Source organism: Amphiura filiformis, chromosome 18, assembly GCF_039555335.1.
Source record: "Amphiura filiformis chromosome 18, Afil_fr2py, whole genome shotgun sequence".
In the NCBI taxonomy this organism is placed as follows: Eukaryota; Metazoa; Echinodermata; class Ophiuroidea; order Amphilepidida; family Amphiuridae; genus Amphiura; species Amphiura filiformis.
The window spans coordinates 49,732,851-49,759,225 of record NC_092645.1 but is presented as its reverse complement, the minus strand read 5'-3'; the positions used below and the strand labels follow the sequence as shown (position 1 = coordinate 49,759,225).

General features: G+C 38.6%; 1 protein-coding gene across 1 annotated transcript; it reads right to left on the bottom strand.

The window, feature by feature from the left end:
* Window positions 1-1,030: 1,030 nt before the first annotated feature.
* On the bottom strand, window positions 1,031-26,375 carry LOC140139206 (crystal protein-like). Its single transcript, XM_072160986.1, has 4 exons — window positions 26,151-26,375; window positions 23,353-23,539; window positions 20,827-20,951; window positions 1,031-2,080 (listed from the first exon to the last, which is right to left on the bottom strand). The coding sequence occupies exons 1-4, from the start codon at window positions 26,373-26,375 to the stop codon at window positions 1,031-1,033; spliced, it is 1,587 nt and encodes a 528-aa protein (XP_072017087.1).

Below are 26,375 nucleotides of genomic sequence, written 5' to 3'. Positions count from 1 at the left end.
TTTCAATTTTATATACGCCAAAATATTTTCTGAATTTAGTCAAAATTAACACTGAAATGATGGTGAAAATTTTATGTAAATTTTACGTAGGTCCCGACTCCCGACTAAAGATTACTGTTTCGTCTTTATGGGAATCTACGGTAATCTTTTAATATCTGAAAGAAACCTATAAATTGCACAAATTCAGACCGTCTTACAAGAAAAATGATAGGCTGACTGGGCTCCATACCTCGCAACCGACGCGATGTCCTCCAAATTGTATAGGCCCACTATTTAGCCCAAGCCCAATCTTGGGCCCATGAGCAAATGATATTGGGCCATTATTGAAATAAATTGGGCCACCATCGGACCAATATCGCCATGTTATCTGGGGCAGAGCACGTGGCCGAAATCAAAATCGATTTGTGTATACATATGCCCCTCGTGTTAATTACCTGTATGCGCTTGAAAATTCAGAATTCAACAATATAAATAATGGTAGCTCTATTATAATACACATTATTGTTTTTAATCAGATAAAATTCCAACATATGGTACGTTTTCTGTCTTTGTTTATCACGTGGTATGTTCAAATAAGTTTCAAGATGGCTATCAACAAATCATGTAGCCGAGCGGGCTAAGGCGCTTGAAGTAGCCCGGTGCTGTATCCATAATAGCGGCGCGGCGTGGGTTCGAGCCCCACCTCTGCCCATTTAATTTACTTCTTTTTTTAAATTACATATTAGGGAAATGTGGCCGGGAGAATTTATGTATGGCGTAGGAAGGAGTGGTAAAGCGAGGTATAAAATATTAATTTAAAGGTCAATATTAATTTCAAGACCATAGTTTCAGGGTCTTTATCAAGAGCTCTCTTAAGAACCACTGAACCAACACTAGGCTTGTTTGTACTCATTTTAATGCATTTTATATGCTGATTCCAAATATCGTTTATGAGAATAAACAATTCTGATTTTTTAAAATAGTTTTTCAAAATAATTGAAACATGTTGTCTGCAGTCGATACCAACATTGGAAAGAGTTATAGTGTGGTGCTAACATCGAGATTTGTCTTTGGAAAGATTTATCGAACTCTTCATGGAGTACCCAATTTCATCCCAAAACTTGCACTCTGTAGACCTATAATCTAAGAATACGCCATTATCTGGCTGTGTGAACCTCATACTAGGCCAGTTATCATTCGTATCATAAGCTGGCCACGAAGGAAAATCCTTAGTCTCTGTTCTCCAGTCGTCTTTACCAGGATTTCCCGTATGCGCAAAATTAGTCCAGTAGTAAATCATGCTCTCAGCTAGTCTTTCTTCAGTCGTATTAGATGTGTAGTTCTGTAAGATAGCGTTATTGTACCTGAACAAATAGTCCTCATCATGACAGGAGTAACCGATACAGAAATTATAACTAAATTTTTGTGGTAGAGGATTATCGTAAATGTAGTGGTAAACTGGAATATTAGAGGACTTTACTATACCGCTTACAAATCGGCTGGTACATACAGCAGTGAAATCGGTCATCAAAACAGCGAGAGTGTCGCGGTTATCAGCTCCTATAAACGGAGGGTACTGTTTGGCGATTTTGGCGGCATTTATAGCGGGAAAATACTCTAGAATAATTCGTAAATATGAAGGCAAATCCAGTGGTTCATTGCTGATAACAAATGCATAAACTCGTGCGTCATCACGGGTGACTCCAATAATCATCGGTTTACGTTGAAATTGCTTCGTTTCAAAGGCATCCTGAAGCTGCATAGGCACCGTATCACCATCTACAACTGGACTCCATCGTTGGAAATCTTGTAGAGGACTTTCTCCAGCAACACTTCCTATGTCACTATACATCATCAAACTCTGAGTACGTATTATATCTTGAACGGGGAGTTTTCTGAGACACGCCGGACTAGCCATTATACAACCTGCGTATCGAGCAAACTTCTTGCCGAAAAGAGGCGCATCTGCATCAGCTTCACGGAACGGGCTAGAGAAGTATATGCTAGTCATGATGGCTTGGTGAAAGAGATTATCGCTGATTGGGGAGATTAAATGTATTGCTACCATCTCTGCTGCAGATGATGGTCCCATCAACGTGACCTGTAAACGGATGAGAGAAAAATAGATGGATGATACTGAATATTGAAAAATAGCCACGATAACTTCAGATAATAATTGTTGGTAAAACGTGGGCCCACCAAGGAATCGTGGTAGCGGTATGTCGACGACACTCTCATGAATGACACGTGCTGCTTAAGTTTGACTTCAGATCAACTGAATAGCAATTTGATTATCTTATATAAGGTTTGTCATGTATTGCGTTCCGATGTCTCCCACTGTGGCCCATGATCGCATCAATTTATCAATTACGCCCTCTTCGCCACTAGCTGTCATTTCATTCTAACTAGCGGGTACCCGCGTTTCGCGCGGGCCTCCGCTAGATGAGTAAGAGCGGTTAGTAAACGGGAGCGATTTAGTGATGTGGTAGGCCTACCATTTATTGCCTCTACTTTGCAAACGACTTCCTTAGCGTTCTTTCTTTCTTGCTTTCCCGTTCTTTCGTTCTTGCTTTCCCGTTCTTTCTTTCTGGTTTTCCCGTTCTTTCTTTCTTGCTTTCCCGTTCTTTCTTTCTTTCTTGCTTACCCGTTCTTTCTTTCTTTCTTTCCCGTTCTTTCTTTCTTGCTTTCCCGTTCTTTCTTTCTTGCTTTCCCTCCCTTTCTTTCTTGCTTTCCCGTTCTTTCTTTCTTGCCTTCCCTCCCTTTCTCTTGCTTTCCCGTTCTTTTTTTCTTGCTTTCCCTCACTTTCTTTCTTGCTTTCCCTCACTTTCTTTCTTGCTTTCCCTCCCTTTCTTTCTTGCTTTCCCTCCCTTTCTTTCTTGCTTTCCCTCCCTTTCTTTCTTGCTTTCCCGTTCTTTCTTTCTTGCTTTCCCTCCCTTTCTTTCTTGCTTTCCCGTTCTTTCTTTCTTGCTTTCCCTCCCTTTCTTTCTTGTTTTCCCTCCCTTTCTTTCTTGCTTTCCCTCCCTTTCCCTTTCTTTCTTGCTTTCCCTTCCTTTCTTTCTTGCTTTCCCTCCCTTTCTTTCTTGACGCATGTATGTGGGTTTCTTTCTTTCTTTCTTTCGTTCGTTCTTTCTTTTATGTGTTTCTGTTTCATGTCTATATAGCAACATTGAGTTTCAAGAAGGTTGAGTTACATAGGCGTAAATTCCGGTGTGGTGTGGTGGGGATACCCCCCCGCATATTTTGATACGGTCAATGGTCCGTACAATCACCCCAAATTGACACATGTACATGTATAATAATAGATGTGGGTTTCTGACAAAATTAACCTCATTTTTGGCCAAACTAAAAAGTGCCAATTTTTGCGGCCTTCGTGCGAATTTGTTCCACTTTTGCACAATATAATTCACCAGTAGGCCTAAATTAGCTTGCCATAAACTATTCTGTCGCCAAGATGCTGGCTTCACTGTAGGCCTATTGTAAAAAATTGATTTAAACGGACCCATCCCCCATGCCATGTCAAGAGAAATCTACGCCATTGTTAATGTTGCCAAAAGATGACGGATTCACTATTAATATGCCTACTTCAAGAAATGTTTTCATCCCTCCCCCAATGTCAAAAAGAAATCTACGCCACGGATATTTAGCGGTTGCGGTTTTATACCATGCTAATCTGCTAATAATGCCCCACACTCCCCATCGAAATTCATCACAACATGACAAACGAATAAACTCAAATTACTTTCCAATATATGCCTAGGCCTACCTTGAATTTAAAATCTCCGGAAAGTCATCACAAAAGAAGTTTCCGAAAGTCATAAACGAATGCAGTTGATTTATTATTATAGCGGTTGCGGTTACCATGCCGCATAATGCCCACTCTCCATCGAAAGTCACCACGAACGGATAAACTAATATCACTTTCAAAATATTAGATCACTTGGACCATTTTTCGAAAATCATCTGTGTAGCGGTAACAGTAGGCCTACCATTGCAAACGGTGATACAATGGGCTATTCCATTTAAAATTTACACTACCCCTGTGGAAGATTTTGGAAATATCTTCCACAGGGGAGTATGAATTTCAAATGTAAATGGTCAGAGTTAATCATTTTGAAACCCATACTCCCCCTGCATTATGGCGTTACCGATATCTTCCACAACTGGAGTGAGTATTTCAAATGGAAGTTACCCAATTGTCTATTCCATTCAAAAATTTTACTCTCTCTGTGGTAGACTCTAGCTAAATCTTCCACATGGGTAGTGTGGATTTGAAATGGAATAGCCCAATTTTACAAAGTAATACGAAATTGCGCCCTCGTATTTGAACATGCGCGTATAGTATACGCGTAGCTTGTCTGTAGCAACGAAGCAACGAACCGTAGGCCTGCAATAGCGGGGCCACCATTGGTTGATCTACCGAATAAATCCAAATAATTATTTGTATTTATTAATTTATCTATCTATTTACAGTCTAAACGCAGGACAACCGATCTTTTGTTCTGCTTAGTCGCGCTAAAAGTCGATCGATACATGTTTAAATCAACACAATTCCGAGATACACCTTTTTGCTATGAAATTTATTTTCTCGGTCAAATATAAAGCAATTTTTTTTTTCCTTCAGTAATGTCAAATAAAAACATAGTGCTTGGATGAACATTTTTTTTTAAAATCCTGGTGTTAAAATTAAGCATCAAATTGTGTCTTTTAGTGTGATATTTTTGATTTTTATAGGCCTTTAGTTCGCCCGTGAGCTTTTTACAGAATTCATTTTTAGCGTCTCAAACTAATATAGTTTGCTAAAGAAAGATATTTCCCACCTCTGTAAAGCACATCGTGTGGGTCTATATATTATAGTTTTGTCAGAATTTCCGTTTTTATTTTACCCTTTTCCCTTTATGCTCCGAAAATGTCAAACTTAGTACTTTACCTCGAGAGCAACCAGGAGAAATAATCGATATTTCAATTGTTGTCAACCCAGGTCCCTTTTCCATTGAAAACCAGGATTGCCTGACCAGCGATTTGGTAGCCCAAATCCCCAATTCTGGTAAATGAGGTGGATTTTGGAAATTTGCTCCCGTGATAGCCTGCAATTTCAATTTATAGGGGCTATGGATTCCATGATTATGAAAACCATTTTGTTTGTTTGTTTGTTTGTTTGTTTATTTATTTACCTAGGATGAGGTCCATGGGAAAATCCACTGTCCAAACCTAGAAAAATTCGCGTGTTATTAGAGAGGATTTTAATTTTCTGTCCCTCCTATCTCCAGGTGAATTTTGAATGACCCCCCCCCATCGCGGGTTGGCATTTTCATTACACCCTTCAGACTTGCGTTCGGGTTTGTGTAGGCCTATTTGTCATAATTTAGCGCTATAGGACCTACTTTCTAAATGTATAGCTATAGCCGTGCTATATAAATATTATAAGGTACCGGTATGTAATATTATGTAGGCCTATGGGGTGGGGTGGGTACTCAACACATTTTAACCATGACTTACAATGCAAGGCTCATTGTTACCATAAATGATTTTTCCTTTAGGTCATTATAATAGGTTGTTATAAACTTCCGTGTTTAACCTTGTATTGTTTTGGCTGCTTCATTATGACTTTCGGTGGGTTTAAGCAATTTCAAACAAACACAAACAAAAGGCACTATACCGAAACACTAGGTAATTTCTTTGCTATATTGAAGTTCTGGCAAAACTGTATCCAGGCCGGGCACCCAGAGATATCGATCCACAATGCTAGTATTTCACTCGTGGATTTTTAATTTTTTTCAGCTGGTAGTCAAAAATTATGGAATCAAAACGGAAATTCTGACAAAACTATGATATATCGCTCACGGTGATGTGCGTTAGAAAGTTGGGAAAAATCCTTCTTTAGCGAACTATATTACTTTGAAAAGCTAAAAGGTTGATCCAAAAAAAGGCTCACGGGCAGAGTTGAAGCCTATCAAAATCGAAAATCTTACACTAAATGACTGAATTTCACGACTAAGTTTAACACTAAGATTTGGAAAAAAAATACAGTATCAAGCATTACAGTTTTTCCTGACATTTACTGAAAAAATGAAAATTATTGCTTTTCATTTGGCCGAGAAAAAAATTTTACACTGAAAAGGTGTAACTCAAAATTTTGTTCATTTGAATACCAAATTCGATCGTTTGTATTGCCTTATTAAATGACTGAGTGAGCCTTGCAGAACAATAACAATCGGTTGTCCAGCGTCCTAACTGTTTACCATTCATCTGGAAATGCTAGAACTTATTTATCTATTTATTAATTTATAATTAATCTCCGAGATGATACCGATGAATCGATCAGTTCCTCTTCAAAGTATCGATTATCGGCAAGTTCCTCTTTAATAGTATACTAGCGGGATACCCGCGCTTCGCGCGGGTCCCCGCTAGATGAGTAAATGGGAGCGATCACTAAAACAGGAGGAAGTACTGAAAAGGTAGAATCATTGAAAGGTCAATTTTATTTTTCTAAACCTGTCCCTTCTTGCATTTCCATTTTCTTTTCAGTTACTTCTGCACGGGCCTAGTTTGTTTCTACACCACATTTCGCCATAATATATTCTAGAAACGCTTGCTGTTAGAATAAGAAAAATTTTAATTGTAATTATTGCACAGGTCACGGCGACCCTGTGACCTTTCCGGAAAAAAGCCGAGTGGCAGGTTTTTCAAATAAATATTTTCTGTGTAAAAACTGTACCATCAGATAGGTAATGGAATATATGAATATTAACTGTACATCTATCACAACAATTTTTGATAACAACTTGCGTCACAATTGATCTAGTATAGAAGGTAGATAATTTATTTAAATCTTATATACGCCATTTTTTTTTTGGAATTAAGTGAAAATTAATTCTGTAAAAACTGTATTTTTTTAATGTAATTTTCACATTAGACCCGACAAAAGATTACCATTTTGTTGTTATGATAATCTAATCTTTTGATTTTGTAAATAAAATTAGGGGTCTAATGTGGATTTAGGATGCAAACTGGAACAATCCAATGCCTTGTCAAAATCATTTGCTTCAAAATGGAGTTCGGATGCACTTCGTAATACAACTTCCGCCACTGCGGGAAACCACATGCACAGCAGAGCACATGGCCGATATCAAAATCGATTTTATGTATTGTGTATGTAGGCCTATTCATAGGACCCTCGTATTAATTGTCTCTATGCGCTTGAGAATTCAACAATATAAATAATGGTAGCTTTATTATAATACACATTAATGTTTTAAGCAGATAAAATTCCAAAATATGATGCAGTAATGAAGTTGCGATTTATTAACACTAGCGGGACACCCGCGCTACGCGCGGGTCCCCGCTAGGTGAGTAAATGGGAGCGTTCACTAAAACGGGAGGAATTACTGAACAGGTAGAATCATTGAAAAGGTAAATTTCATTTATCTGAGTCTGACCCTCGTTAAGCCTAAGTTTCTTTTTAGTTTCTTCTACATGGGCCAATTTTGTTCCATTTTTTAAAAACATTTTGCTGCTAAGCTTGCAAATTTCCGTTACCATGTTTTTTATTTACTCAATCCCGTTCCCATTATTTTCTAAATCTGTCCTTTCTTACATTTCCCTGTTGACTTCATTTTTTTTTTTTTGCTTAGCTTGTGATTTCCCGTTTTCATGTTATTTATTTAGTTCTGTCCTCAGTTTAATAGCTTTTTTTTATTTAAATCATCTAATTTTATTAGATTTTATTATTCTTTCCTTCTTAAGCCTATTTTATTCCCGTTTTCATTTTCTTACTATAGGCTAACCCACATACTCGTAGGCCTACCTGTTTGTCCTCATTTTGTTTTCTTTTTTAATTACAGTAGGCCTACCTCTTCATGTTGTTTGTACTTTTTAACACACATCTTTTCCCCGTATTTATTACGCCTACGGTCGGTCGTTCACCCGTATTATCATTCATTGCGCGACTCTGCGTCGTTTACGCGCGACATGGCGTAGTGCTGCGTTACCCGCTCGCTATCGCTGCGCTACGCGAGCGGCTTGGCATTAGATACGCCCGTACGACGCGCACGGGCTAGCTTGACAACTGACTCCCTTTTTTGTTTACCCAGCATAGCAACGTACCACATTTTCACTGTTTTTGGAGCCAATTCTTGACCGTTTTCAACCAAATAAAGTTTAAACACGTTCCCGTATATTCATCGATCTCCCGTATGAATTTGGCGACATTTGGATCGAAACTGACGGAGCCTTTATAGCGATACATACATAGATACATCTTACTATAAATAGGGGAATGTTGTATGTATGTATCTATGTATCTATCTATCTATGTATGCCTATAAAGGCTCCGTCAGTTTCGATCCAAATGTCGCCAAATTCATACGGGAGATCGATGAATATACGGGAACGTGTTTAAAATTTATTTGGTTGAAAACGGTCAAGAATTGGCTGCAAAAACAGTGAAAATATGGGTAAACACGGGGTTTTTGTTATGAAAATCGGTTACCAGACTACGCGTCACTGCAGCTGGCCGGCAGCGCGTCGGCGCCGCGTGCGTAATGCGCATTACGCCAATGCGCGCGTAAACGGCGCAGAGCCACGGGACTTGCGAGCCAGAGACCAGTGGACATGACAATACGGAAAAAAAATAAAGGACAAAAAGGTACATGGACGGGTCACGGGATACCGGGTGAACACGTCCGCAGACACGCTATGAAAGGACGTAATAAATACGGGAAAAAGATGTGTGTTGTATAAACAACATGAAGCGGTACTATAAAGAAAAATTAAATTAAAATGAGGACAAAAAGGTACGAGTAATTAGGCCAACGGGTTAAAGTAACTAAATGAAACGGGAAAGAAATAAAGAAGCAAAGAAACTAATCAGGAAATGTAAGAAAAAAGGAAGCTAAAATAATGAGAATAGAATTAAGTAAAAAACATGGAAACGTGAAATCAAGCAGCAAATAAAAAAAAAGATGCTAAAAGGAAATGTAAGAAAGAACAGATTTAGAAAATAATGGGAATGGGTTAAATAAATAAATAACATGGAAACGGAAAATCACAAGCTAAGCCTAAGCAGAAGAAACTAAAAAGAAAATGTAAGAAGAGACAGATTTAGATATCATTAATAAAAATGTACCTTTTCGATGATTCTACCTGTTCAGTAATTCTTCCTGTTATCATTGGTTATAGTGAACGCCCCCATTTACTCATCTAGCGGGGACCCGCGCGAAGCGCGGGTATCCCGCTAGTAGATAGATAGATACAACATTCCCCTATTTATAGTAAGACTAGCGGGACACCCGCGCTACGCGCGGGTCCCCGCTAGGTGAGTAAATGGGAGCGTTCACTAAAACGGGAGGAATTACTGAACAGGTAGAATCATTGAAAAGGTAAATTTCATTTGTCTGAGTCTGACCCTCGTTAAGCCTAAGTTTCCATTTTAGCTTCTTTCTTTCTTTTTTTTTTTTTCTACATGGGCCAATTTTGTTCCATTTTTTAAAAACATTTTGCTGCTAAGCTTGCAAATTTCCGTTACCATGTTTTTTATTTACTCAATCCCGTTCCCATTATTTTCTAAATCTGTCCTTTCTTACATTTCCTGTTGACTTCATTTTTATTTGCTGCTTAGCTTGTGATTTCCCGTTTTCATGTTATTTATTTAGTTCTGTCCTAAGTTTAATAGCTTTTTTTAATTTAAATCATCTAATTTTATTAGATTTTATTATTCTTTCCTTCTTTAGCCTATTTTATTCCCGTTTTCATTTTCTTACTGTGACTAACTATAGGCTAACCCACATACTCGTAGGCCTACTTGTTTGTCCTCATTTTGTTTTCTTTTTTAATCACAGTAGGCCTACCTCTTCATGTTGTTTGTACTTTTTAACACACATCTTTTCCCCGTATTTATTACGCCTACGGTCGGTCGTTCACCCGTATTATCATTCATTGCGCGACTCTGCGTCGTTTACTGCGACATGGCGTAGTGCTGCGTTACCCGCGCGCTATCGCTGCGCTACGCGAGCGGCTTGGCATTAGATACGCCCGTACGACTCGCACGGGCTAGCTTGACAACTGACTCCTTTTTGTTTACCCAGCATAGCAACGTACCACATTTTCACTGATTTTGAGGCCAATTCTTGACCGTTTTCAACCAAATAAAGTTTAAACACGTTCCCGTATATTCATCGATCTCCCGTTCATGATACATACATAGATAGATAGATACAACATTTCCCTATTTATAGTAAGACTAGCGGGACACCCGCGCTTCGCGCGGGTTCCCGCTAGATGAGTAAATGGAAGCGTTCACTCAAACAGGAGTAATTACTGTACAGGTAGACTCATTGAAAATTCCTCATTCCTTCCGAATCATCTTGGTAATCTAGTAACCCCATCCCGTACCCTAAACCACAACCCCGTACCCGTATAGGCCTACCACCATTTTGTGTCCTTCTTTCTTTTCTTTTTCCCCTCCCGTACCCTTACGATATTTATGTCTTCGTAGGCCTAATCCCGTTATCCCATTATCCCGTATCACCATAACCCCGTTCGCAAGTTGGCTATGCGCACGCCGCACCCGTGCGTGCAAGTCAAGCGGCTCGCGTCGTGTACGCCGACGCGCTAACGGCGCGGTTTATGATAGACATGTGGACGCGTTGGTTGGCACTGGCCGTAAACAAACTACCGCTATAAATTTGCCCGAAAAACTCACTTTTTTACTTATTTTGAGGCCAATACTTGACCGTTTTCAACCAAATAAACTTTAAACACATTGTCGTCTATTCCTCGATTTCCCGTGTGAATTTGGCGACATTTGGATCGAAACTGACGGAGCCTTTATAGTGATACATACATAGATACATAGATACATAGATATAAAGTTGTGTTTCTTCTTTCATTAAATAGAGTGCTCGATCCTGTGAAGGAGAGCGTGTACATAACATTAAAAGAAACAAATTTACTCCATTTTCACTACGATTCGTTTCGCCCGAAGGCTCCTCAGGTGAATGAGAGAAATGTAGAACAAACTTAGAGTCATGCGTTTATCGCGTAGCTTAAACATGTTTAACGCGCATGATTTTTATACGCTCGCTTGCGTTTTTCCTTAAACATGTTTAACGCTCTGGTCGCTTTCTTGCGTGTCGCTTACGGTGTCGCTTACATATATATTTTAATTCTCCTTAAACATGTTTAACGTTTTTAATATAAACATAAAATTATAATTAGGAAACATTGTTCAAGAGAAACTTGTTGGCATGTCTACATTTGCTGATGAGTTCCGATTTAGAATTTAATGCAGTGGATTTGTCCGCAGTGATGATAAAATACTTTTCCCATAAGCAGAGATGGCACCTTTTAGAAACATTGGTGTATGAGTTGGTTTTCTTTTGTATTGACCACTTTATGCTGAATTTTACTTTCTTGTCTTTTAAGTCCCAAATGTATTTACTAAGTGCAGTTTCTTTCCTTTTATGTTCAAGTTTGAATGATGACTTGTGATTGTTCCAGCGGTTTTTGAAGTTGGTTTCGCATAATCCGATGTATGATTTCAAATCATTATCTGTGGTGACGGTTGCTTTGTAGATGATGGATTTGACAAGGCAGTTTCCCATTAGTGGGCACTCTTTGGGTTTTCTACAGTTGCATGTTTTTGTGGGTTTGGTTGTATCGTCCTCAGGTTTTTTGATGATAGACTCATTGTGGGTTTTGATGATCCTTAACATGTTGTTCATGCAGCAGTAGCTAACTTTGACATTGTTGCGGTTGAATAGTTTGTGGAGAACGTGACCTTTGGGAAAATGCTTGTCAATGAGATTAAGGAATTTTCGACCCACATTAGTGGATACATGCTTGCTGAAGGGGGTTGTACCATACGATGTTACGTTTACGTTTGCGCGATTCGGTATTGCTGGCGTTTTGGTCATTAGTGCGTGGCGGGTTGAACTCCAGGGATACATAGATACAACATTCCCCTATTTATAGTAAGACTAGCGGGACACCCGCGCTACGCGCGGGTCCCCGCTAGGTATTTATAGTAAGATTATATGTATAAATTTTCACGATGACACTATCAAGTTCTTCGTGGTCGAGCGGTCTAAGGCGCTGGACGTATGGTATACGTGATATTAGCCAAAGCGGTGAGACGTGAGTTCGAACCCCGCCTCTGCCAAACTTTAAAAGAATTAAAATTAAAATTTTACTTTTTAAAAATTTCATATTGGGGAAATGTGACTGGGAGAATTTATGTATGGCGTGGAGTGGTGTGGTTTGTTTCCATTAAAACAAAATGCTATTTAGCTTGTGATTTTCCCCCGGGGATTTTCCGTTTCCATGTTATTTATCTATCTAGGCCTAACCCCATTCCCATTATTTTCTAAATCTATCCTTTCTTATACGTTTCCCTTTATAGCTTCATTTTTATTAGCTGCTTAGCTTGTGATTTCCCGTTTCCTTCAGTTGTTATTTATGTTTCTTATTTTTCCTGATTAGTTTCTAATTTTAACTTCTTTTTTTCCCCTTAATTTTCCTGATTAGTTTCTTTCTTTCCCTCTTAATGGTTTGCTCCCGTTTCATTTAGTTACTGTAACCATAACCCGTATAATAGGCCTACCCGTATCTTTTTTGTCTTCTTCTTTTTTTTTTCTTTTTTTAAATTCATTTATCTCCTTTCTTTCTCTTCAGTTTCTTTTGCATAGGTCTATTTTGTTCCCATGCTGCTTAGCTTGTGATTTCCGTTTCCATGTTATTCATTTATTGAGCCCCGTTTCCATGCATTATTTTATAAATCTACCATTTCTTACATTTCTCCTTTTAGTTTTGGCTTTTTTCTACGTTTTATTCCCATTTTTCATATTTCCTGCTTAGCTTGTGATTTCCCGTTTGAATTTTATCTATTTAATTCTATTCTCATTATTTTAGTTTTTTTACATGAGTTATTTATTTATTTATTTATCTTTCCTCTCGTATCCTCACGATTTTTTATCATCTTGGCGGGTAATCTCTTAATCGAATCCAGTACCATGCATATAATCCACAACCCGACCCATCCATTATAGGCCTACCTTTTCAGTTTTGTCTTCCTTTCTTTTCTTTTCTATTTCTCTGGCTCTGGCACGGAAAGTTGGTCTGTGCATATTATGCACCCCGTACGTGCGCGTCACATTGCTCAGTACGCCGACGTACTAACGCCAACGCGCTGCTGCCAGTTAGTTACGGTACGCGCTACCACTGAGTTTTGACCATAGACATACCACCTAGACCTAATTACTGCCCATCCTTTACCACAGCGGGAGGTGAAGCCCCGTATCCAAGGTGATATTGACGGATTGACGGGGTTACTAGGCGCGGAGAAATATCGCATACATGTTTGACGCGCTCGCGTGCGTGATTACTGCGCCGTTATCGCCACCGCGTCAAATGCAACATGTTAGACGCGAACATGTCTGCTTGTTTGCGTCCGGGTATGCGTCCTTGTCAAATTCGTTGCTAAGCAGTGTCGGCTTCACTACGCGAGTCAAAGTTATTGGTCTAGGTTCTCGTTTGTCTGGGGTTTTGACAACAAAAAATCCCGGGAAAAAAACCCCGGTTTTAACCATATTTTCACTGATTTTGAGGCCAATTTTTGGTCTTGACAGTTTTCAACCAAATAAAGTGCAATGCGTTCCCGGTATATTCCTTAATCTCCCGTATGAATTTGGCTGTAAAACTAAACGACGATTCATAGGCCTGGAATCTATATAAATAAAAGGAAGATTGCCCATCTTGTGCGCGAGTGTTCTCCGAATTGCCTAGACTTTCGACTTTGATTAAGTGGTTTATTGATCGGGTACATATTGCCATTTTTCCATCGGACATTCGTTTTTGCACAAATTGATGGTAACTAAGAGAATAACATAAAAAACTGCTGTGTTGCTATGCAAAATCGCATGCAGTGGCATTGTGGGTAATAAGGACAGTGTGAATCGCGTAGTATAAATATTTACATTCAAAAACAATACGCAGAGCAACATTGCCCAGTTTTCTGCCAACTGCGAGGTGGCCAAGAAATGATTCAGGCTATCTAGATGTGCAACAACGCATAATTTATTAATGATCTTACGAGCTTTTCGCCCCTACGCAGAGCTACGCGCCCCATTTTCCGCCACTGCATCGAGGTTGGCAGCCAAGAGATTAAGGCTACGACGCGTGAATCAGGAGACCCGAGGTGGAGGCAGTCAGTGTACAATTTCATTATTTATTCTAGGCCTATGAAAGCAGACATGTTCGCTTATTTCTCCGCGTCCGACCACCCGACCAAAATCACCTTGGATACGTGGCTTCACCCATAGACATGGGCTTCACCTACTGCCATGGTTAGGGATGGGCAGTTACAGGTCTAGGTGGTATGTATATGGTCGAAACCCCAGACAAACGAGAACCTAGACCAATAACTTTGACTCGCGTAGTGAAGCTGGCACTGCTTAGCAACGACTTAGACAAGGACGCATACCCGGACGCAAACAAGCAGACATGTTCGCGTCTAAGGAACATGTTGCATTTGACGCGGGCGATAACAGCGCAGTAATCACGCAAACGAGCGCGTCAATCATGTATGCGACATTTCTCCGCGCCTAGTAACCCCGTCAATCCGTCAATATCACCTTGGATACGGGGCTTCACCTCCCGCTGTGGTAAGGGATGGGCAGTCATAGGTCTAGGTGGTATGTCTATGGTCGAAACCACAGTGGTCGAAACTCAGTGGTAGCGCGTACCGTAACTAGCTTGCAGTGCGTTGGCGTTAGTGCGTTGGCGTACAAGGGATGTGACTCGCACGCACGGGGCGCATATGCATAGGCCAACTTTCCGTGCCAGAGAAAAATAATTCATGAAAAAAGGAAGCTAAAATAATGAGAACATAATTAAATGCAAATGGGAAATCACACGCTAAGCAGGAAATATGAAAACTGGGAACAAAATATGTAGAAAAAAAGCCAAAGCTAAAAGGATAAACGTAAGAAAGGGTAGATTTATAAAATTATAAATAACATCAATAAATAAATAACATGGAAACGGAAAATAACAGCATATATTGGAACAAAATAGATCTTTGTAGAAGAAACTGAAAAGGTTACAGTAACTAAATGAAACGGGAGCAAAATAAAGAAGGAAAGAAAGACACTAATCAGCAAACGTACGAAAAAAAAAGCTAAAATTAGATTAAAATTAATCAGGAAATATAAGAAAAAAGAAGCTAAAATAATGAGAACAGAATTAAATAAATAACATTGAAACGGGAAATCACAAGCTAAGCAGCATAAAAAAGAAACTAAAAGGGAAACGTAAGAAAGGACAGATTTGGAACATAATGGGAATGCGGTTAGGCCTAAATAAATAAATAACATGGAAACGGAAAATCACAAACTAAATAGCAATTTTTTTAAATGGGAACAAACTAGGCCCATGTAGAAGAAACTGAAAAGAAAGAAAGAAGCTAAATGGAACTGCCAGAAGGGACAGGTTTAGAAAAATAAAATTTACTTTTTCAATGATTCTACTTTTCAGTAATTCCTCCTGTTTTAGTGATCGCTCCCATTTACTCATCTAGCGGGGACCCGCGCGAAGCGCGGGTATCCCGCTAGTAAATAATAAAATTCACGCGACGTAGCCTTAATCTCTTGGCTGCCAACTTCGGTGCAGTGGCGGAAAACGGGGTGCGTAGCTCTGCGTAGGGGCGAAAAGCTCGTAAGATCATTCTTAAAGTACGCGATGTTGTGCATCTAGATAGCCTGAATCATTTCTTGGCCACCTCGCAGTTGGCAGAAAACAGGGCAATGTTGCTCTGCGTATGGTTTTTTAATGCAAACACTCTTACGCGGTTCACACTGTCCTTATTACCCACAATGCCACTGCATGCGATTTTGCATAGCAACACGACAGTTTTTATGTTATTCTCTTAGTTACCATCAATTTTTGCAAAATGAACCTCAGATGGTTTAATGGCAATATGTACCCGATCAATGTACGAATAAATCAGAGCTGAAAGTGAAATCATCTCTGAGTCTATTCGCGCACAAGATTTAGCGACTTCCTTTTATTTATATAGACTAGCGGGTCCCCGCTAGGTGAGTAAATGGGAGCGTTCACTAAAACGGGAGGAATTACTGAACAGGTAGAATCATTGAAAAGGTCAATTTCATTTATCTGAGTCTGACCCTCGTTAAAGGGGGACTCCGGCAATCATAACATTATGCCTTATATGTTAGAAAAATAATTATCAAGCACGAATCACATTGTTTTATTTAAAACAAACTCATATTGACCATAAAAACGAATAAAACCAGTCGGCTCTCAACACGCGATATTCAAAATTCCCGCGCCGAAATTGTCTAAGTGCAATGACGTAATGGTTATTTGTGTTCAATTGTCGTCAGCCTTCATTGTATTACTGGGACGTCATTGCACTCGGCGCCCGGGAATTTTGAATATCGCGTGTTGAGAAACGGATGTTTTTATTCGTTTTTATGGTCACTATGAGTTTGTTTTAAATAAAACCATGTGATTTGTGCTTGATAATTATTTTTCTAACATATAAGGAATAATGTTGTGATTGCCGGAGATTTCCTTTAAGCCTAAGTTTCCATTTTAGCTTCTTTCTTTCTTTTTAGTTTCTTCTACATGGGCCAATTTTGTTCCATTTTTTAAAAACATTTTGCTGCTAAGCTTGCAAATTTCCGTTACCATGTTTTTTATTTACTCAATCCCGTTCCCATTATTTTCTAAATCTGTCCTTTCTTACATTTCCTGTTGACTTCATTTTTTATTTGCTGCTTAGCTTGTGATTTCCCGTTTTCATGTTATTTATTTAGTTCTGTCCTCAGTTTAATAGCTTTTTTTATTTAAATCATCTAATTTTATTAGATTTTATTATTCTTTCCTTCTTTAGCCTATTTTATTCCCGTTTTCATTTTCTTACTGTGACTAACTATAGGCTAACCCACATACTCGTAGGCCTACCTGTTTGTCCTCATTTTGTTTTCGTTTTTAATTACAGTAGGCCTACCTCATCTTCATGTTGTTTGTACTTTTTAACACACATCTTTTTCCCCGTATTTATTACGCCTACGGTCGGTCGTTCACATAGACATACCACCTAGACCTATTACTGCCCATCCTTTACCACAGCGGGAGGTGAAGCCCCGTATCCAAGGTGATATTGACGGATTGACGGGGTTACTAGGCGCGGAGAAATATCGCATACATGTTTGACGCGCTCGTTTGCGTGATTACTGCGCCGTTTTCGCCGCGTCAAATGCAACATGTTCCATAGACGCGAACATGTCTGCTTGTTTGCGTCCGGGTATGCGTCCTTGTCAAATTCGTTGCTAAGCAGTGTCGGCTTCACTACGCGAGTCAAAGTCATTGGTCTAGGTTCTCGTTTGTCTGGGGTCGTTCACCCGTATTATCATTCATTGCGCGACTCTGCGTCGTTTACGCGCGACATGGCGTAGTGCTGCGTTACCCGCGCGCTATCGCTGCGCTACGCGAGCGGCTTGGCATTAGATACGCCCGTACGACTCGCACGGGCTAGCTTGACAACTGACTCCCTTTTTTGTTTACCCAGCATAACAACGTACCACATTTTCACTGATTTTGAGGCCAATTCTTGACCGTTTTCAACCAAATAAAGTTTAAACACGTTCCCGTATATTCATCGATCTCCCGTATGAATTTGGCGACATTTGGATCGAAACTGACGGAGCCTTTATAGGCTCACATAGATAGATAGATACAACATTTCCCTATTTATAGTAAGACTAGCGGGATACCCGCGCTTCGCGCGGGTCCCCGCTAGATGGGAGCGTTCACTATAAGAGAAAAATTTACTGAACAGGTAGAATCAATGAAAAGGTACATTTTATTTATCTGTTCACCTGTTATCATAATCCCGTGACCCGTCCATATACCTTTTTGAAGCAGCGCCCGCAGGCGATGCTTCCCTATTTAATTTCACTGAAATGGCTTGCATACGATTAGGTGATATTCCTCAACTTTCGTTGATACACCATTCAAAATACATTACGATAATCGAGCTCAAATGAGCCTAGAATATTACAGGTTAGGCGCATGCACATGCTGTATTTTGTTATGAGTTTGATTTGCATTGCAGTACATGACTGAGAAAGAGAATAAGCATAGTTTGTCTTTTTAACAGTCTGTGCAAGGGTTGGCCGGTTTGTAGTATGTATTGACAGTGTAAGTAGAGGTTAACTAAGGTGAGACCACCTGTATGATGATTTTCCAACTGTAGGATAGTCATGGTAGCCGCTACGCTACGATACGCTACGCTACGATACGCTAACGCTACGATACGATGCGCACTACGCCAATGCTCGCGTAAACGGCGCAGAGCCACGCGACTTGCGAGCCAGAGACCTGTGGACATGATAATACGGAAAGAAAGAAAAATAAATGACAAAAAGGTAGGCCTACATGGACGGGTCACGGGATTATGATAACGCTTGCACGTCCGCAGACACGCTAAGAGAAGACGTAATAAATACGGGGAAAAGATATATAAACAACATGAAGCGGTACTATAATGATAAATACAATTAAAATGAGGACAAAAAAGGTACCAGTAGTTATAGGCCAACGGGTTAAAGTGAAACGGGAACAAAACAACAACAAAAAAGAAGGAAAGAAACTAATCAGGAAATATAAGAAAAAAAGAAGCTAAAATAATGAGAACAGGTGGGAACGGGGTTAAATAAATAAATAACATGGAAACGGAAAATCACAAGCATGACAAGCTAAGCAGAAGAAACTAAAAAAAGAAAATGTAAGAAGAGACAGATTTATATAAACCAGCTAGATGAGTAAACGGGAGCGTTCACTATAACAGGAAGAATTACAGAACAGGTAGAATCATTGAAAAGGTACATTTTATTTATCTAAATCTGTCTCTTCTTACATTTTCTTTATTAGTTTCTTCTGCTTAGCTTGTGATTTCCCGTTTCCATGTTATTTATTTATTTAACCCCGTTCCCATTATTTTCTAAATCTGTTCTTTCTTACATTTCCTTTTAGCTTTTTTTTTTTTATTTCCCGTTTTCATGTTTTTTATTTAATTCTGTTCTTATTATTTTAGCTTATTTTTTTCTTACATTTCCTGATTAGTTCCTTTCCTTCTTTGTTTCGTTCCCGTTTCATTTAGTTACTTTAACCCGTTGGCCTATTACCCGCTACATGAAGTTAACACATAAACACAAAGAATAATCATATGACAGTATTAAGATCCTAAACATCGGACATGTTGAGTTCCAAAATTGTTTAATTAGAGAATAAATGATAGGATTTTGTCTTTTGCCTATCAATATCGTGTCATAATGGATGGGCTGGCCAATATTTTGAGTAGTGGATGCCGGCGCAGCCGGTATCCACTACGATAAAATATTGGCCAGCCCATCCATTATGACACGATATTGATAGGCAAAAGACAAAATCCTATCATTTATTCTCATTCTTATTCAGTTTTAATGTAATTTTGCGAGAAAAACTGCCCTTTTTTAGAAAAAATAAAGTTACTTTTGTGAGGACATCCCCATTGTTTTAAATGAACGAAACCATCACGAACATCTAAGCCGCCGAATCGCGTTCTTGGTTCTCGCACGTGTATTACGCGAACGCATTATCGCGCGATCATTGAGGAGCAACAAGCGTGCCGCCGTTGCGTGGTGGCGCTCGCCCTGACGAATATCACTATCAACTATTGTGAGATATTATACACCAGAAAACCAATCAAATTACGTGAATTCTTTACAAGACGCACCCATTGAATAAGAAAAAGTAATAAAATACAACAGTAAAACATCTACCCCCCCCCTTACAAAAAAATTCATCACAGATTCCAAAATTTCAAAGATTTCCTTTGACGCTGCTTAACCCTTTTAAAGGTTTTTTTTTATTGTCCTTTATTTTTCCTTCTTTCCGTATTATCATGTCCACTGGTCTCTGGCTCGCTAGTCGCGTGGCTCTGCGCCGTTTACGCGCGAATTGGCGTAGTGCGCATTACGCACGCGGCGCCGACGCGCTGTCTGCCAGCTGCAGTGACGCGTAGGCTGACAACCGATTTTCATAACAAAACCCCCGTTTTACCCATATTTTCACTGTTTTTGCAGCCAATTCTTGACCGTTTTCAACCAAATAAAGTTTAAACACGTTCCCGTATATTCATCGATCTCCCGTAAGAATTTCGCGACATTTGGATCGAAACTGACGGAGCCTTTATGTGCCCACATAGATAGATACATACATACAACATTCCCCTATTTATAGTAAGATAGATTTTTCCCCCCGCCTCAACTTTCTATTAATATTGTTAACTAGATTTCGCGGTTCTCGGGTTGGGTGGTTCTCGTGATAGGACTTTCTCTAATTACGCAACACCCGTTACCCATTATAGGCCTACCTGCCCTGACCTTTTAAACTAACTATATACGTATCTCAATAATCAACTTAGTAGTTTTGTAGCTGTGACGCTTACTTGGCCGTAATCTGAAAACCCATCGTTCGCCTCTTCCAAGCCCTGTCCTGCTACCACATGAGCCCCCCCACCAAAAAAAAACCCCTGGAAATAGTCATGTTCTGAGTAATAGGCCTCTGCACGTGTGTGTTGAAAATAGGCCTATTGATCTGATCAGATGCACCTGCACAATTAGCCACACTGTAATGCTTTCTGGTTGCGCCCGTTGGTAGGCCTACTCTGCGAACTAAGCGATAGCGCACACGCGTAAGTGAGCCGCTCGCACGCGATAGCGCGCGGACAGAGGGACGGACGGACGGACGGACGGACACGCCGTAATTACTATTAAGAGATGTTACCTTGCCAGGGTCACCTCCAAATGCGGCAATATTTTTCTGTACAAATCTCAGAACAGCTTGCTGATCTAGAATGGCAAAATTACCGAGTATTGTGTCATCTCCAGTGTATAAAAATCCCAGAGCACCTGAAAAAAAAGCACAAGAAATTGTTACGCTAAATGGGGCAAACAAATTACATGTACTTGAAATTAGTTTTACCATGGTTTTACAAAGTGCGAACGTGTCAAAAAACAATCCCAGGAAAACGGTGACGGCCGTTGCTTTCACCGAAATATTATAGCCTACATGTCAACTCTTTTAAGGGATCCAAAATGATCGTTTATTGCGTTTCGACAGTATTTTTTGTGGGTCATGAGAGCACCTCAGACCTATCGAATTGCATTCTGAATACGAAGCATGTCTTTCTGATATCAAATAATTTTCATTTTTTAAAATCACAATATAATACAAATTTTATGACAAATTATAAAAATTTGATATTTTAAAATTTTGATATATAACATACAGTCCTCGAAGTGAATTATATAAATCTAATGATATATTCTTAAAGTGTATGTAGCAGGAGGAAAAAGCCGACGGTCAATTGAAAATTTTGACCTTTCATATTGAAGATATGGATTTTTTCCCAAAAAGACCTAATTTTTTTGGTGTTTTGAGAAAAAAATCCATATCTTCAATACGAAAGGTCAACATTTTCAATTGATCGTCGGCTTTTCATCCCACCTACATACACTTTAAGTATAAATCATCAGATTTATAAAGTTTACTTCAAGTACTGTTAAATATCAAAAATATCAATTTTTAATGATTTGCCATAAAATGTGTATTAAATTGCGAATTTCAAAAATCAAAATTATTTGATATCAGAATGACATTCTTCGTATTCAGAATGCAATTCGATATGTCTGATGTGCTCTAATGTCCCAAAATAAATACTGTCCAAACGTTCATACCCCAGCCCTTAAGCCTCTTTTAGATTCGTATGTCTTTTTATCATCATCGTCGTCATCATCATATCATCATCATCATCATCATTATCATCATCATCGTCGTCGTCATTTTCTTCATTATCATCATCATCATCATCATTATCATCATCATCATCATCACTATCATCATCATCATCACTATCATCATCATCATCGTCGTCGACGTCGTCATTGTGTTCATTATCATCATCATCATCACTATCATCATCATCACTATCATCATCATCATCACTATCATCATCATCATCACTATCATCATCATCATCATCATCATCATCATCACTATCATCATCATCATCGTCGTCGTCGTCATTGTGTTCATCATCATCATTATCATCATCATCATCATCATCGTCATCATAATCATCATCATCATCATCATCTTCACTATCATCATCATCATCATCATCACTATCATCATCATCATCATCACTATCATCATCATCATCGTCGTCGACGTCGTCATTGTATTCATTATCATCATCATCATCACTATCATCATCATCATCATCATCATCATCACTATCATCATCATCATCATTACCATCATCATCATCATTACTATCATCATCATCATCATCTTCCTCTTCGTCTTCGCATTTTGTCTTCGTCGTTTTCATCTTGGTTGCAGTTCTTGGTGTTGTTCTGTGCTCCAATGACTGTATTGACAGATGGTTAATGTGCCCATGTGATCAGCCAACCGAGGTGCTGTCTGTAATTCAGTCGAGGAGTAAGTGCAAGAAGGTCCTATCTGCAATAGCGGCCCTATAGACATTTTGACAATTGCTGCATTCTATATTGTACACATCTACAAATATGACACCTGGCAGCTATTGTAGACGAGGCCTTTTTGCACTATTCCTAGAATTGTAAATATGTAACCCGGCAGCACAAATGAGCCGTAAATTCCCTAAATTGTATTCTGAGTTATGGTGTAAAATGTGTACGAAGGTCGTATTCATCGGTAACTTGTTGGCCCGACATCCGTCTCATTTTGATAGTCAAAAACTAATCAATAATCCTATTGTTGAAGTGGATAATAAGCTTCTACCTTAGATGGCTATAGAACTTTTAATAGCTCTGGTCTTTGTTTGCTTTTGCTAAATCCTGTTCAAGTGGTGGGTTACCATGCATTGTATTTTGTACAGGTATGCATAACCAACAATTAACAATGAGAGAACTTTCTTAAACCTCGTTGACTTGGGGATGATTTGAAATGACCGCCAATTATGACTGTTTGATATTTATTGCCAGCAATGTGGAAAAAGAGACACATGTAAAAACGTAAAAGCTATAATTTTGTTGAAGGAGCAAAGTTTAACAAACCATAACCCCGCTTCTGGATATCGTTTGAAGTCAAATGATATACCATTTTTAAGTTTATGATGTTTATTTTTAAACACGAAATAAAACAAAATTGACCGGAGGAGGAATTTACGGCTCATTCGCCGTGAACGGTCACATATTGCCAACTCTTCACCGAATTGTCCCCTAAAACTACATCAGCGTATATAAAGAAACATTTAGTTTTCGTTACCTATGCGGAAGTTTGGTATAACGGTCACTGCAGAAAAATTTGCTATAAATCGTCCGTCGAATTTTGGTACTGAGTTTGAATTCATTATAAAAATTCCCCCGTGCAGGATGACGATAACGGGGTACTTTGACGTAGGGTTGGCGTCTAGTGGCGTATAGATATTGACGTACAAGCAATCTTCACTCATCTGAAATAATCAAAGTTGCATCAATTAAAAAAGAAATGAAGAAACATTAATTGACCGATTAAACAGGTCGCAAACTGTGAAATTAAAGCGCGGGATGACATGGTGCTCCAGAACTGCATTTTTGTCTGGAAAAACATACAAATTGGCACAAATGTGCATGACTTTTGATGTGCTAAACATATCTTTATGAAATATAGGGTCAAGTTAATTAATTTTCACGATTGCGGGAAAATGTTATCCAAATTGCTCATATCTTACCAAAGTATCCCTTAGATATAAGGATTCAGAAAAAAAACTATGCCTACTTGTGAAGTGTCATTCTTGAGTTATAAGCAAAAAGATCAAGAGTTAAATTGTGTGGTGTCTAATTAATTGGTTTAGTCGAAATTCGGATAATTTCACTAACATTTGTGTGTCTGTTGAACCCTTCGATGTTTTCTTATGTTTTATTTTGTATTGAAGTCCAAAGCTACAATATGATGCTTTCTAAACTTTTGGCTTCAGTTTTTAATCGTTTCCGACGTACCAAATCTGTATTCGCTTTAACCAACATTTTTATCGAAACAACAAAAATCACATTTTCATCAAATAACGCTTATTTTGTAGCTTAGATTTAATAGTATAATCATGGGTAATTTCAATATCCTGGTATGTATAACATAGATACAGAGGATGATTTAAGCACTACCCACCACCCCACTGGCTTTACTGTGCAGCAGGCGAGCAGTGTGAGTAACATGACACCGCTGCTTTGCTATGCTGCATATAAGTGCATGGTTAAATTTGAATTTGTACAGTTATATTTGCATAAAAAACGCTGTGAAGATGCTGGTCGATTTCACATTTAATGTTATCTACAGAAGGTGTGAATTATCCTTTAAACACACATCACTTTTGTTCTGAAATCGACCAAGTAATAATGACACAAGCACAATTCTAAAACAACATGTTTTGCACAGAGTTCGGTGGGATTTGAAAAGTAAAGTGGCAGTAGAAACTCTAGTGATAACACTTTCGCAGTGCATGATGGGGCTTCTTTAAATCATCCTCTGACATAGATATGTGATGATGGATGTAGAATAAGCCTCGTATAACGTGGCTGCAGCCACTATGGCGTAGTAAGTCATCCGACTGGGCGGATTTAGGGGCATTGGTCTTTTAATACTTTTTGAGTTTTTTGGTAATATTTCTATAAAAATTTGTCAAATCCTGACTCCGATTGGTGGAGTACCTGCCCCCACCCCACGCCCATATGATGCATTTAAAACAGTGAATCCGGAATTCAGATTTAGGTTTCGTGGTCTTTGTCAAAAATGTGCTAACAAATATGAATCTATAATTTATATACTGACAGCATATAAATCAGCTACATGTATTTGAATGGGGCTTCAACTTCGTCAATATTGTTGTTGTCTTCGTTTTTTGCCAAATTTTTCATTTCAAAAATACCAAATGACAATAATGACTTAACCTTCACTTTTAAGGGATGGGGTATGAACGTTTGGACAGTATTTATTGTGGGACATTAGAGCACATAAGACATATCGAATTGCATTCTGAATACGAAGAATGTCCTTCTGATATCAAATAATTTTGATTTTTTGAAATTCGCAATGTAATACACATTTTATGGCAAATCATTAAAATTGATATTTTTGATATTTAACAGTACTTGAAGTAAACTTTATAAATCTGATGATTTATACTTAAAGTGTATATATGTAGGTGGGATGAAAAGCCGACGATCAATTGAAAATTGTGACCTTTCGTATTGAAGATATGGATTTTTTCCAAAACACCACAAAAAATAGGTCTTTTTGGTTTAAAAATTCCATATCTTCAATATAAAAGGTCAAAATTTTCAATTGATCGTCGGCTTTTCCTCCCAGCTACATACACTTTAAGAATATATCATTAGATTTATAAAATTTATTTCGAGGATATATCAAAAATTTGAAAAATATCAAATTTTAATAATTTGTCATAAAATTTGTATTATTATATCGTGAATTTAAAAAAAATCAAAATTATTTGATATCAGAAGGACATTCTTCGTATTCAGAATGCAATTCGATACGTCTGAGGTGCTCTCATGTCCCACAAAAAATACTGTCGAAACGCCATAAACGCTCATTCTATATCCCTTAAGGTTATTAATTATTTTAAACTGTTGTGATTTGGTAGTTCACAGCATCTTGCGAATGGTGGTGAGCTTTGGCAAAAACTACATTGCTTAATTCATAGCGAGCGTGTAGAAGAATTAAAATATCACAGATGTACTTTTATAGGTGCAGCGGTTCTTGAGTTACGTTGTAAAGAGGGCCGAAACAACAACACTTTTGTAAAACGTACATAACTCATTAACAACAATAAATTAAGCAAGTTTGCAAAGTATACTATTTGTAGAATGAACTTTTGCAAAACATCAAGGTGTTAATTTTCAATAATATATTGATCTAGATAATGCCAATCGATTTTTAGGTTGCTTCGACCAACAATACCTCGTCTACCCTTAAGCAATTTATAAACATTTTTATTATTTTTTACACTTTCGCTGGGATCACTGAAGTTTACTTTAAGTAAAATTCTTTCAAATGTGATTAAAACTTACCTTAGCTTCATTATATGGCAATTGTGGGCATTGAAGACAATGTTCCGTTGCATTTCTGGGTTCACTCCACGGCTCTGGTTCCTGCGGAGGAGCCCACCTGAGGTCTCCCACAGGAGGTGCTGCGTATGGTATACCAAGGAACGCACGGGCCTCCTCAAAGTAGATCCCATGTACTGTACCGTACAAGGTGTCCACCAAAAGCTGAGAATACGATGGCACTATCAT

Bases quoted from the DNA above. Each gene is read 5' to 3' on its own strand.
- LOC140139206 (XM_072160986.1), bottom strand. From the start codon at position 26,375: ATGATAGTGCCATCGTATTCTCAGCTTTTGGTGGACACCTTGTACGGT. The intron at 20,952-23,352 runs GTAACGAAAACT...CTTTTTTTTCAG, and splicing joins TATACCAAACTTCCGCATAG to GTGCTCTGGGATTTTTATAC. The intron at 2,081-20,826 runs GTAACATCTCTT...ATCCGTTTACAG, and splicing joins TTGGAGGTGACCCTGGCAAG to GTCACGTTGATGGGACCATC.